At 40.9% G+C, this 14,650-nt stretch overlaps 1 protein-coding gene across 41 annotated transcripts in view; it reads right to left on the bottom strand.

Moving 5' to 3' along the window:
- Window positions 1-1,531: 1,531 nt before the first annotated feature.
- GPHN (gephyrin) overlaps window positions 1,532-14,650 on the bottom strand; it is a 223,035-nt gene continuing 209,916 nt past the window's right edge. For 24 of the 41 annotated variants that reach the window (XM_060274044.2, XM_035113931.3, XM_060274066.2 and 21 more), the window contains 7 exons: window positions 13,540-13,572; window positions 10,271-10,358; window positions 6,921-6,994; window positions 6,080-6,144; window positions 5,530-5,633; window positions 5,115-5,211; window positions 1,532-2,531 (listed from right to left, as the gene is read on the bottom strand). In XM_060274044.2, coding sequence (XP_060130027.1) covers window positions 2,398-2,531; window positions 5,115-5,211; window positions 5,530-5,633; window positions 6,080-6,144; window positions 6,921-6,994; window positions 10,271-10,358; window positions 13,540-13,572 — 595 coding nt within the window. In that variant the 3' untranslated portion in view covers window positions 1,532-2,397. The remainder of the gene's footprint in view (window positions 2,532-5,114; window positions 5,212-5,529; window positions 5,634-6,079; window positions 6,145-6,920; window positions 6,995-10,270; window positions 10,359-13,539; window positions 13,573-14,650) is intronic. The other 17 variants (XM_060274051.2, XM_035113948.3, XM_088669488.1 and 14 more) reach the window with 1 other exon arrangement.

Here is a 14,650-nt window from a genome sequence, read left to right as displayed (position 1 = left end):
CAAAGCTTCAAGTATTTTATAGTCATTAATAAGTATAGTTAATGCAGAAACGAGGATGGGTAATTATCTAAATTATAACCATAAATAAAAGAATGAATTAGGTGCCCTATGCACCAGACAATATCATACACAACTGACAATGCTATATTCACATAGTTGGTTTATGTGACAGTTGTACTGTGTACAGGGTACTTTTTATGTGAGTCTTTTTTTTTAATGTGAGTCTTTTTGTTTGTTTTTTGTTGTTTTTTAAAATAAATATTGTTAAGAAGGCATAACAGCAGCCTATTTGTATGAAGAACTCAGATGAAAATCTATTTCATCATTCCACATCTTAAAGACAATTCTTAAAACTGTCTGCCTGAATTACCTGCATTTTTTTACTTAGTAGCCTGGAAAGTAGCCTGGAAATACATCTATTTTAGCCTAGTGACTTTTGGTATACACCAGTGTTTCTCAACCTTTTTTGGGCCACGGCACACTTGTTCCGTGAAAAAAATCATGAGGCACACCACCATTAAAAAAGTTAAAAAATTTAACTCTGTGCCGCCCTATATTATAATTATGACTGTAAGAAACACTTGCCAAATATTGCTTTCCGGCGGGTCAGTGTTGTGTATTGGCGGCCGCCAGGCTCGTTTGCACTGAGCTTTAGGAAAGAGGAGGAGAAATATTGCTTTCCGGCAATATTGCAAATCGCCCTTCTCGTCGCCGCACGTCGCGGCACACCAGCCAGCGTCTCGCGGCACACTAGTGTGCTGCGGAACAGCGGGTGAGAAACGCTGGTATACACTATACTTTAGTTGCAGCAAACTGTTTCCAAAATAAACAATTGTAAAAGTGAAGAGAAAGTTGACAGAAAGAGTAGTTGTGGCAATCAATGTTGCCATTTCTACACTTGAATCTCAGCTCATTATTTGAGGACTTAATTATCTGTTAGCATTGTGTCTTGGAGCAATGATGTCAATTTCTTAGGACCAAATGTTTTAATTAAATTAAATCTCAATGTTACTCTACTCTATGTTACATACTCTAACATAGGTGGCATTGACTATAGCCTACTTGGATTTTATGACCTGGATCCAAACAATCTTGTGCATAAAAACTAAGTGCAGGATAGTAATGGCCAAATTCCCTTTCCAGCTATGTCCTCTTCTGCTAAGTTTAGCCAGACTCCATAGAATCCCACAACACCCAGGACTGTCTTTTTTCAGGGATGTAAAGGACTGGATGGGGAGCACCCAAGTAAGTACTGGTATGTGTGTGGTAATCTGCATGCGGTCCTTTGGATCCCTGTCTATTTGTATACATCAGTGCAACATATTCACTTAAATTTTGTCCAGGGACCCCAGTCTAAGATTGCAGAAAGAAGAAGATAGCACTTCATTATTATTTTTAGAGAGGTCTCTACAAAATCTCTTCATTGGCATCCTCTTTGCTCAAATGTGTTCTTTAACCATAAAATCCCCACCTCCCAAAAAGAAAGGAGAGTTATTTTCTCTTATTAAACAACAAGGCTAACACAGTCACCTTTTAAATAATGATCCAGGATTTTTTTTTATTCATTTAAGTTTCAGTATCATTACAGAAAATGTTATGGTACAGAGTTGTTTAACATTAGTATTTCTTTTCTCATTTAATTTCCACACGAATGCTGGTAACACTAATATCTGTACAAGATCAGTCTTTGATTTTTTAAGATTTTAATTCTGTACATTTTTAAATGTATTGGTTAAAAAGGCTGTCAGCACTTAAGGAAGCAATTTTTGTTGTTTGTTTAAACAAAAGGTATCCAGTTACTGCCCAATAGTACTGAGCTGGGTGGCTGCTGGGATGACAGATATCCCTGAACGCGCAGCAAGGGGTGAAAACCTCGGGGCTTGGTCGGGTTCCCAATGCAGCCACTCTGCTTTTGGCACTGTGCACATCAACACGAGATACAAGATAAAGAACAAGCAGAAGCTTTCTGTGAAGCGGTTATGAAGCATACTAATAAGGGAAATCCAAGTGTTGTCTACGCTAGTATAAATAAGCAGACAGCCTTGTTTTAAGAGCATAAGTAGTTGTATCTTAAAGATGAGAAAAAACACAAGTTCTGCAGGCACCTACTGCTGTCTACTAAAAGCTACCGCTATCAGAACTAGCATTGAACACACAAAGCAATTGCAAGAAAGGAAAAAGTTGCTTTGATATAATCAGAATAGATTTCTTTAAGATTTGTTTTTAAAGTTTTTTTTAAAAGGTATTTATTTAAATTCATTTGAAATATAGTTCAAGGTGTTGACTATACTGATCAACTTTTATCCAAATCAGAAAAACTAGCTGTGCCGTTGCATATTACAGGATACAGTCAATGATATGTGGACATGCATCAAAACTTCTCTCTTGCTGGTGACATCATAGTCTTCCAATGACCATGACATCAACCACCTCGCCCTTATGAAGTTCCACATACTGCTCTGTCTTTGGAGGTAGCATCAACAGTCCATTGGCACTGCGCATACTCATCAGACGACTGCTCATCTGGTTCCCTACAGAAAAGCAAATACGTTTTGTTAGCAGGTTAAATGCGACAGAATAGTGCAGCGTATGAAGCCAGTTCCCAAAAATTAATTTTAAAGCTACAATGGTCACAAATGGTGAAGATCTGTTGTTTGAAGTAAAATGTGGACAATATCCAGGAACTAGATTTCTCTTTCCCCCTTAGAATTCTCATGCAGAAATGCCTTTTTACCACATTTTTTTTTTATATTAAGCTTGCACATTTTAATTATCACATGCACCACTTTCCTAGTTTATCTTCCAAATAGCCCCATACCGAATTACAATCTGCACTAGGATGTGTCAAAAATAAACCACTACAGCCCTACCCCCAAATTTATTTCACATGGCATTAGCCTTAACATTTAACATATACCTCTCAGAGATGATAGCGTTAAATTTATGTTATTTCATATCTAGCAGTTTTAGGCACATTATAAATATTCTAGTATTCCAGAATCTGAACACTGGTGTGGACAAAGTAGTTCACATATGAGGTTCCTGTGCAATTTTTAGCAATGGTTTAAAATCTTCTAGAACTAAATAAGCTTCAAAGAATACACTCCAGAATCTAGATTTTTTCCCTCCATTTTCAGGATCAAACTTAAGATATTGAGTTTTATTAGAAAGGAAGCTTGAGTTTGAAGTGGGCAACTTGTCTAATATATGTCAGCTTTTTCTCCTGAGCTGTGCAAGGTTTTAAAAGCTTATAGCGTCTCTCATTATCCCAGACATTGGGTAGAGGTAAAATGGAGGCTCTCTCATTGGAAGTGATATTACAGGTAATGTCCAGTAGTTATGTAATACCTCACACACTCCTAAGAAGAAGAAGTCTTGAGGTGCTGACAATGAAGGGAATTAAAATATTGCTAGAAATGATACATTGCAGTCTGAACACTAGTAAAACTTGTTTTCCCAGCAATAGAAAAAAAAGCCTGAAGGGAAAATATCTGTAATCCCCTACAATATACATTGAGTACAAATGGATCATTCCCAACCAAACCATACTCAAGACCAGGGCTTTTTTTCAACCAGAACTCCCCAGAACTCAGTTCCACCATCTCTCAGGTGATGTCTGGCACCTCTTTTTCTGGAAAAATAACATTGTTCAAGACCTAAGTGAGCACAGTATGCCAGTGAAAATGGGTGAAGCTTCTTAGTTCTCAAGATGGACACAGTGGCCATGAGACCAATGCAGCCTTCATCAACCAGATGTTTGGGATTACTATTCCCATCAGTCCCAGCCAACATCTTGAGGGCACCAGGTCGGTGAAGGCGAGTCTAATGTCTATTATTGCTGTCTTGAGCACATTCTTGAGGAAAGGTAGTGTGTGCATGTATGTGTACATGTGTATCTATATATATGCATCTCTAAGTATATATATAAACAGTGGTACCTCTACTTACGTTCACCTCCGGTTACATATCCTTTGGGATACGTACGCGGCAAACCTGGAAGTATTTTTCCAGGTTTCGCTGCATGCGCAGAAGTGCTCTACCGTGCCGTGTACACATGCGCAGAAGCGGTCCCTCCGGTTGCGGAAACCTCGGGATCCGACCGGAGCTCCAGAATGGAACCCGTCACAACCAGAGGTGCCACTGTATATATTTATCTGCATCTGTCTATCTATATATCTGTATCTGTATTTATATATTTTAGGGGTAGTAATATGGGCTCCTAGCCTGATTTTCATAGTTTGGGCCTTATTATCTGATACAATATTTTTTTCTTCGTATATCCCAAACTCCTTCTTCTGGAATAGTAGTCGTGCTGGTGGTAGTATCCATGTTCAAAGAACAGGAAGCAATAGTATTTGAAGATTTTGCTTCTATAGTGTTAAACAACAAAACATTGGAGGGATTCAATGTTCTATTCTGATTGTTCTGTTACTGCAAGCATTTTGGTTTGCCAGACAGAACAATCCCCCCTCTCCTACCCCTGCATGCTGTTCTGTGGGTTCTCCTATCCCTCCATTATCAACCTTGGGGAGTGCAGGAGGAGGAGAGGGTGGAAGTGATGCTGCGCAAGTGAAAGTGCATTCACAGGGCTTTTGCTATTGAGATTCATTAGTTGAATCCTGCCCATTATGTGTGAAAACTAAAGTACAATGGAACCTTGGTTTTCGAATGTAATCCATTCCGGGAGACTGTTTCACTTCCAAAACATTGGAAAACCAAGGATCAATGGGCTGGCTGCAAAGTCAATGAATTTTTTTTTTTAAAAAAATGCGTCTTGGAGGCCGTGCAACTTCCAAGATGTGTTCTATGGCCTTTGAAACTAGGGCGGGGGGCTGTTTTGTTTTTGTTTGTTACTACATCGTGTATTTTTGAGATTTTATATTGTAAACCATCCTGTAATCCTTGGATGAAGGGTAGTATAGAAATAATCATAATCATCAACACCATCATCTTAGCTTGTGGGAAGATAGGCTGGGACTACCTTTCACATGATACATGACCATCACAAGTAGAGAAAGCACAAGTCATTCATGGTTCCTTTTGTTTCTCCATATTCTGCAACCTGTAAACTCAGAAGAAGCACAAGAAATAGAAAACGATTGTAAATAGCTAACCTGTACTTTGTGCCCAAGGCAGTGGTTCTTGGTGATGCCAAGTCAGTATGCACCGATGGTATTCTGGACGAGGGTCCAATTTCACATCACATGATAACTGTGGGAAAGCATGCACAGAAAGAAAATACTATGTCATGTACAAAGTTTGCAGGGTGGTTAATACAATGTTGGCTGTTTATTGAACAGTCATTTTGATTTGTTTGTGGGGAAGATATATGACATAATGGCAAGCAATTATTATCTCAGTTGCTGTGTTTGTAGTGCAAGAGCACCAAATCCACTTTAATGGTGCAGCCTGAATTTTCCCATATGTGATTGACACCATGTACAAAAACGGCAGCAGTCGGGAACGGTGCACACCAGTGACTACACAGAGTGCCTCAGAAGCTCGTTTTATATATATTTAAAAACTCACCCTGGCTTTTATGATAGTGGGACGAGGATCCAGGATTCCCTGCATCTTCCTCAGTGCTGGGACAACAAAAAGATTGCAGGTAACAACTGCTGACACAGGATTCCCTGGAGGAAAAAGAAAAAAAAACCCAACAGTTGATAAATCAGCAATGTAGAATTATTTAGGGAATGACCCCCCCAAAAAAAGTTGCTTTGCTATATAGCTGTGCTAGGAACAGATAATATATTTTACCTGCAGCAGGGATAGTGAACCAGAGCCCTCCATATGTTGTTAGACAATTCCCATCACCACTGACCATTGCCTATGCCTAGGGGTGACAGATGTTATAGTCCAAAAACATCTGGAAAGCTGCAGGTTCCCTTCACTAGAGCCATAGGCATTGTTACATATTAAAGATGTAGCAGTATACAGTGCACAAATGTGAGATTACAAAGATTATTCATTTAGGAACTAGAGGTCCAAACACATGCTTTTGCATTTTCTTTTGGATTTTGTTTGTGTTATCCATGAAGGACAATTATAATTATAATTATAATTCAACGAACCTTACCTGGGAGTGCAAATATTATTTTTCTTACACCATCAATATCCAAAGTTGCAAAGGTTGTTGGCAACCTAAGAAAAAAAGTCAGCTGCTAAAACTATTTAACAAAATTTGTATATCACTTAATTCTAAACAGACTATCTCTAAGCAGTTTATAAAGAAACTAAAAAAATAAAATTATACCTTAAAATTGTCAATAGAAATCAATGTTAAAAGCAAGTTTATAAATAGCAAAATGAATATCAACAGTTCAAAGAATTAGATGTAACATGGGATGTTAAAAGAAGCAGCCCTGTGTCTCCTTCACCTACCTGCCCTGTAATGCTTAGTGAAACAAAATATGTGTAGTAAAGTTGATATGTCCCCTGTCCCCTCAAACAGCAGCCAGGCCAGGGGCAGAGAAACTCTGAATGTGATCATGATGTGTAATGGGGAGAAACTGGAGATGCATCCTGCTTTGGTCTTTGGTCAGTGATTGATTGGCAATACATCTGTAAGTGACAGGGGATTAGAGTTGTGTGTTTGCAGTGAGGTTAAAAGACTTAAGGAATGTTTCAGGAGGAAGGTAGATAAAGGTAAAGGACCCCTGGATGGTTAAGTCCAGTCAAAAGCAACTATGGGGTGTGGCGCTCATCTCGCTTTTCAGGCTGAGACAGGTTTCTTCCTACAGACCTTTTCTCTACCCCCTCTTTAGACCTCTCCTCTGCCACTACATAGTTGTAAAATGTTCCTGAAGCCCCAAACCTGTGTCTGCTGGCATTATAGGAAACTCCTTCTACCAGATCGGACTATTTTGCCTATCTGGTAGTATATCCAAGACCATATCTAACTGGGAAAGATTACTCACCCTGGTTTCATAAAAACCCTGCCAAAGTGAATCTGAGCGTGAAGATCAATGTCCAGCACCTGTTTAAGATAGTCCTGTTTTAAAAATAAAAACAAAGTTTTCAAGGTATTTACAACATCTAATTATTCAAAAGTATTAATTAAGATATGTAGGGTGACACCTTGTCCAGTCCTAGAAGTTTTATTTATTAGGTAAATTTGAATCCTGCCTTTCTATCGAACGGCACTCAAGGTAGCCAACAAAAAAAAAAAAATACACCAAAACACATAAAATACAATAAAATGGCAATCATAGATCTTTTATTACTGAACCCCACTTGTCATTCTAAGAAGTTGGATGTTGATGCTTGGGGGGGGGGGTCTCAAAATTCATTAGCATGTCAGAGTGAAGTTTACTATCAAAATTAACTAGATAAATCACTAGACCAATTAAGAATGGACATTAATTGTCACCCACAGAGGAAGAATAACTAATATGTCAATCCTTTCCACATGTGGGCTAGTTCTGACCAGAGTGATCCTTTGCCTGGTGTATTGAGAGACAAAGGGATCCTCAAATTACATGGGTTACTTATGCCACATTATTAAAACTGAGGCATTCCAGAGTTATCCCATATTTAAAGGTTTTTCCAAACAATTATTGAAAATATGGCACAGCTTCACAAGCTCATCTCACCACTTCTTCAATTCTATTTAGATGACAAAAACATTCTACCAGTATTATTATTATTATTATTATTATTATTATTATTATTATTATTTATTATTTATACCCCACCCCTCTGGCTGGGTTTCCCTCGCCACTCTGGGTGGCTTCCAACAAACACCAAAATACATTAAAATATCACAGATTAAAAACTTCCCTAAACAGGGCTGCCTTTAGGTGTTTTCTAAAAGTCAGGTAGTTGTTCATCTCCCTGACCTCTGATGGAAGGGCGTTCCACAGGGCGGGCGCCACTACTGAAAAGGCCCTCTGCCTGGTTCTCTGTAGCTTTGCTTCTTGCAGTGAGGGAACCGCCAGAAGGCCCTCGGCGCTGGACCTCAGTGTCCGGGCTGAATGATGGGGGTGGAGACGCTCCTTCAGGTATACAGGACCGAGGCCGTTTAGGGCTTTAAAGGTCAGCACCAACACTTTGAATTGTGCTCGGAAACATACTGGGAGCCAATGTAGGTCTCTTAGGACCGGTGTTATGTGGTCTCGGCGGCCACTCCCAGTCACCAGTCTAGCTGCCGCATTCTGGATTAATTGCAGTTTCCGGGTCACCTTCAAAGGTAGCCCCACGTAGAGCGCATTGCAGTAGTCCAAGCGGGAGATAACTAGAGCATGCACCACTCTGGTGAAACAGTCTGCGGGCAGGTAGGGTCTCAGCCTGCGTACCAGATGGAGCTGATAGACAGCCGCCCTGGACACAGAATTAACCTGTGGCTCCATGGACAGCTGTGAGTCCAAAATGACTCCCAGGCTGCGCACCTGGGGCTTCAGGGGCACAGTGACCCCATTCAGGACCAGGGAGTCCCCCACACCCGCCCGCCCCCTGTCCCCCCAAAACAGTACTTCTGTCTTGTCAGGATTCAACCTCAATCTGTTAGCCGCCATCCACCCTCCAACTTCCTCCAGGCACTCACACAGGACATTCACTGCCTTCACTGGTTCTGATTTAAAAGAGAGATAGAGTTGGGTGTCATCCACATACTGATGAACACCCAGCCCAAACCCCCTGATGATCTCTCCCAGCGGCTTCATATAGATGTTAAAAAGCATGGGGGAGAGGATGGAACCCTGAGGCACCCCACAAGTGAGATCCCAGGGGTCTGAGCACTCATCCCCCACCACCACTTTCTGAACATGGCCCAGGAGGAAGGAGCGGAACCACTGTATGACAGTGCCCCCCGCTCCCAACCCCTCTAGACGGTCCAGAAGGATGTTATGGTCGATTGTATCAAAGGCTGCTGAGAGATCCAGCAGAATTAGGAAACAGCTCTCACCTTTGTCCCTAACCCGCCGGAGATCATCAACCAGTGTGACCAAGGCAGTTTCAGTCCCATGATGAGGCCTGAATCCCGATTGGAAGGGATCCAAATGGTCCGCATCCTCCAGGCGTGCTTGGAGTTGTTCAGCAACCACTCGCTCAATCACCTTGCCCAAGAATGGAAGATTTGAGACTGGGCGATAATTGGCCACATTTGTCGGGTCTAAAGATGTTTTTTTAAAAAGCGGTTTAATGACCGCCTCTTTTAGCGGGTCTGCGAATACTCCCTCATAGAGGGAAGCATTTACCACCCCGCAGAGCCCATCGCCCAGCCCTTCCCGGCTCACTTTTATTAGCCAGGATGGGCAAGGGTCAAGGAGACAGGTGGTCGGTTTCACTCGTCCAAGCTTCCTGTCCACATCCTCGGAGGTAACAGATTGAAATTGATCCCATGAAACATGACTAGACAGGGCTCCAGCACTCTCCTGCCCCAGCCCTGCTCCCACGGTGGAGTCTACCTCCCTCCGAATCTGAGCGACTTTATCCGCAAAAAACTTGACGAAGGTGGTTCGGATAGATTGCGAACCACCTGGAACAGTCTCCTGCTGCTGTTTTCTGCAGATGCAATAGAAACGGTGAAGAAGGTCCTCTTCGCCGTCGCCATTGCCACTTGGTAGGCTCGAAGTTGAGCTCTAGCCCGTGTCCGGACTGATTCAGAATGAGTTTTCCGCCACCGGCGCTCTAGCCGTCTCAGCGACTGTTTCATCGCCCTCAGCTCCAGGGAAAACCACGGGGCTGTCCGGGCTCCATGCAATCGGAGAGGGCGCTTCGGAGCCAGACAGTCAATAGCCCTAGTTAACTCCACATTCCAGCGGGCCACCAGGGAATCTAACCAGTATCTAATAGTTTGGGGTAGGGGGTGGTAATAGCTTAGCAATGGGTTACATAACCCTGTTGCTCTTTGTCCTGTTAAGCAACAAGAAGAAAATGTATCTTTGGTCCTCAGTGACGCAGAATATCTAAAAGCCTAGCAGCGACGAACAATGGTTACCCTTTCTTTTATACATTTATTTCTGAATTTAACACCTGCCCTTCAATGACCAATTGATATTTCCAGGGTGGCTTACACAAGAAAAGAAAAGAAACAACAAACCCTTTAACCCTGGAAACCCTGTTCTGTACAGTAGAGTACAGGGAAAAAATTAAGGGTTTTTCTTTCTTAATTTGGAAACCTTTCAAGTGGCCTCCCCACAATTGGAGATTCAGACCCTGCTCAGATTCCCTCTGTTATCATTAGCACTTATCATTTCTGAATATGTTTTTCTTCCTATTGCTTCATCTCTGGCTTAACTTCCCAGCCCCACATAGTTTTTGCACATACCTTTTCACCCATGGACACACCTCCTGATGTGATGATTACATCAGCACGACTGATACCCTCATTCAAGGCATTAAGTAAATCATCTGGACTGAAGGAGAACAAAAGCAAGCAGATTAATGACCATTAATTTGTACATTTCAAGTACTTAAAAAAAGGGGGGGGGATACATACATCTCTGCAAAAACAACAACCAAAAAATGCAACCAAATGTAAATACATCTTTTTTAAGCAGGCAGAACATATTCTCCAAGAGTAAAACTATCAGAAACAGTAATTGAAGGCACAGTATTTTGTTTGTGTACCGGAAATGTTAACTGAATGCACAAGCAATCTTGGTATGCAGTTAAGCTAGTCCAGACTAATTCTGAATATAGCAATATTAATGTAGCCAGTCACATAGTGCATTACAACAATTCAGATGGATGGGCTACTACAGGATAACATTAGGCAGCAGCCAGAAAAGGAGGGAGGGAAGGAATCATAATAATTTACTTTACACCTTTCAGAGAGGTAATGAAAACCCCATCTTTACCAATGTTTTAATTTTTTAAATTTTATTCCCTACCATTCATGATGAATATCAAAACTATAAATGGTCTCAGCTCAGTTAATGCTGTTGGAAACTAACAGTGATTAACAAAATCTGTCCCAAATTCAAACTGAGCTGCCCTTGTGCTGCTGTTTGTGAGCTCTCATTCCTACTCCAGTGCAGCCCCCAGATGCAGTTGGATAGGGTTAGCTGTTCAGGAGGTCCTTGTCACATATAATTAGAGCATAGTCATAGCATCTATGAAGTCCACCACACCAGAGGTGTGTGAATTGCAGACTTCCTAAATTGGTTCCTTTTTCAACCTTGTTACTGCCTGCTCATTTTGTTCTCCTAGCATGTGTGCAGTAATTAGAGGAGATAGGGCAGCATTTTCCTCTCACTTAGTTCTCTGCTTCTGGGTGGCAATGTGGTTTGGGCCCAGAGACAGAATGCAAGCAAACTGATGTAGTGAGGTGCCTGCAGTCCTGTTCAGGGAGCTCCCCCCGCCCCCCCGGAAGGCATATGGCCAAGATGGCCGCATATCTTAGAGCTAGCACTGATAAATGGTATCTTGGAACTGTCTTGGTCTCTGTAAACATATACGTTATGAACTTTGAACACATTTGTATCATCGTCTGTTATGTAATATTCCAGATAAAAGGAAACTATGAATGTTAGTTATATGTTTTGAAAGAATTATCTAACCAACACCATCATAGAAACACCAAAAAACAATGAAAATGTATAAAGGGTAACTTATGAATGAACAGTTAAGACTACATAATGAACATGTATATATGTAAACATGAATGATAGTCACTGTTGTGACAATTGCAACAGTTTCTCCAAACATCTCAACTGTTAGATCAGATCTAGAATGCATATCATTTCATACTTCATCATTGAAAGAATTATCTGCCATCACTTTCCCACAACGGTTTCCTTCTTGTGTAGGAACAGACCTGCAAAGATTCACTTCCAAAGTTCAAACCTATCAGCATATGTTAAGAATATGGGAATGATCCACTCCCACTGTGAGCATAGCTTCCACATAGGCATGGGCGTAGTCAGGATTTATTGGGGGGTGGGCAGACATTATGGGGGGGGGGCAGAACCAAGTTATCTGCAATGTAATTCGTCAGTTAGTTATTTTTATTTACTTGATTTGGGGGAGGGAGCTGCACCCCCTGGCTACACTCATGCACATTGGAGTCCCGTTTTTTTCCTTGGCGATGTATAAGACCATTATGTGGAATGGGAGGTCTTTGTGCATCTCCAATATCTCTCCTCCTCACCTGGATACAAGTTACTTGTGCTTAAAGTATGATATAGGGATCTGGAGTGGTGGTAAGAAATGAGGAAGAAATTGAAATTATAATTAAGGTCTTCCAGAAAAGAAGGGTCACCCAACAGAATGAGATGTCTCTTTGGAGAATATGTCCTGAGGAATAACAGTAATTTCTAAGCATCTTCTCTAGATGCAATTGCCCTTCTCACAATAATGCAAATAATATAGTTGGATATACCAAAGTGAATAAAATCTACTAATGTCATGAGGGAAGTTAAAGATAGAATATAATGTCCATTGGGAGATCTAATATTAAGTAGAAAGGTCTTTAGAGAAGTTACGTTCAGAGAAAATTGCAGAAGATTTTTAATTTTTAATTAAACCTGTGTGCAGTAGTGTCAGGTGCAGCAGCGGATGGGGGATGCTGCTGCTCTCCTGGCTTCCAAACACAGCATGTTACTGATGCTTACTAGAAGGGGAGTGCAAGGTGTGGGAAGCTCTGTGTAGTGTGTGTGCATAATGGCAAAAGCAGCAGATTGGCTCCACCGTACTGAGTTCCCCATGCCTCGCCACTCCGGTAAGCACCAGCAACACACTATGCTAGGAAGCTGGGAGAGCAGTGGTGCTCTGCCTCCGCTGCCCCATTGGTCACTACTAGCATGAACGAATCGGTAACTTCAGGTACACTGAGTTTAATTTAGAAAAATGTAATGAAATACATCATTCTTGTAATCTGTATCATACAAAAAATAAACATGCACTACGGAAAGCTCAATGAGAACTCCCTGTTTATATGTAAAGTAGCAAGCCACACTTCCTTGGAACAGGCAGGATTTGTCTTGAGAGAAGGCCAATACACAGAAGGACTATGGGGTAGAAATCTGTATGTTCTGTACCTAGAGATGTATTTTTCTCCCACCCAAAGTATCCCTGCTGGGTCATCCCTGTATCAGTGATGGTGGACAAGCTGCGTTCTCACTGCAAAGTTATCACAAATTGCAGTGATTTAGTTTTCCCCACTGGAATGAATGGCAGCCATGGATGAAAGGAAAAGTGTGTATGCAGGGATATCAGTGACTTGGGGACTAAACCTGTATGTTGACACCGGCAACCCCAGGGGCAGATTCCTTCCTCTTTAGCTCTCTTCCAAATTACTGACCATTTTCTTGTACAAATAACTGAGTGAGAACCATGATGAATCACATGATCCCACAGCATTATCTATATAGTCTCAATTTTAGGTTTCCTTACTTGGTCATAATGGTGTGTGCTGGAACCCAGGAACCAGACACCAGGCTGTAAGGGAGTATGTGGGAAGCTGGCCTCACTAGGGAAATTCCAGACCCCTTTCCATATATATTCAAGGCTGTGGGATTTTTTGTTTTTAGTCTAAACCCTTTAATTGCAGAGATATAAGGAAAAGCATGCAGGAACTATTCTAGCTGCTCCTACCTTCCAGAGTTCTGGCCAATGAGTTCAAAGGTACTGAAAAGCACAAGGTATATTTTTAAACTTTGAAAGATTTGAAACTGTTTTTTTAAAAAAAATATTTAATACAATTAGATACTTGTAAACATATATGGCAATGTGTACCTAGGTTCTGGCTGTTCTGCATCAATTCTCTTGCTGTATCCTTAGCTCCCCTTGCCACAAAGTTTCTGACTACATACCTGCTAGTACCTGGTTTTATAGAGAGTCAAAATAATTGGAAGCACCTCAAAATCTACACATTGCTAACTGGTGAAAACCTTTTGTACAGAATAATGATCTGATAAAAAAATATGTTGCCATATCTGAAGAAACAAAGTTAATTCAAAAAAGGATTTGTTGCTTATATTATAACCCTCTTAATATAGGGTTCAGATAATCTTTGTGTGAGTTAATTTCTAATATGTACTTTTCTACTCTCCCAAATATACTCTCCCAAATATAATTTACGCCAAATGCTAATGCAACTTTTGGCAGTCTTTGGCTTATAATACAGCTAATACAAAGCAAACAACAGTTATGTTTTACTCACATTAGCAGACAGGACAAATTAGCAAGCTCATATGCACCCAGCCAGTATTAATTTTGTCTCTTGCTTCATCTGTCATACCACAACCAAAAAGCTGGATTTGGATTGATGGAAAATGGACAAGAGTATCTGACAAGTCAGCATAGCATTTGCAATTGCCATGCTATGATCAGGATATACCTGTCTCACATGACTGTAAAAACAAACAAGACAGGAATGCAATGCACACCTTTAAAGTATTTTATAAATTTTAATCTGTGATTATCAGGCTTGTTGTAAAAGATGGTTACAGACCACAACATAACACAGCATAGCCAACTGCAGATTTAAGGTTTTAAACTTTGCTCCAATGTAATGTATTTTCCCAATGAGTTTTTAACCTATGGTGCCTCATCCAGTGATTTTCTGTCCTTGCGTGAAAAGTTCTTGCTAGAAAATACACTATTTCACACAGCTTAGTAAAAGCTCCCACTAATTTTCCTTTTGCACTGCCACTGTCAATATTGAATGCTAAGAACTGCCAGTCATCTCATATGCCACACCTCT

Source organism: Zootoca vivipara, chromosome 1, assembly GCF_965207765.1.
Source record: "Zootoca vivipara chromosome 1, rZooViv2.hap1.1, whole genome shotgun sequence".
Classification (NCBI taxonomy): domain Eukaryota; kingdom Metazoa; phylum Chordata; class Lepidosauria; order Squamata; family Lacertidae; genus Zootoca; species Zootoca vivipara.
The sequence above is the reverse complement of the archived record's forward strand: the minus strand, read 5'-3'. Positions and strand labels throughout refer to the sequence as shown.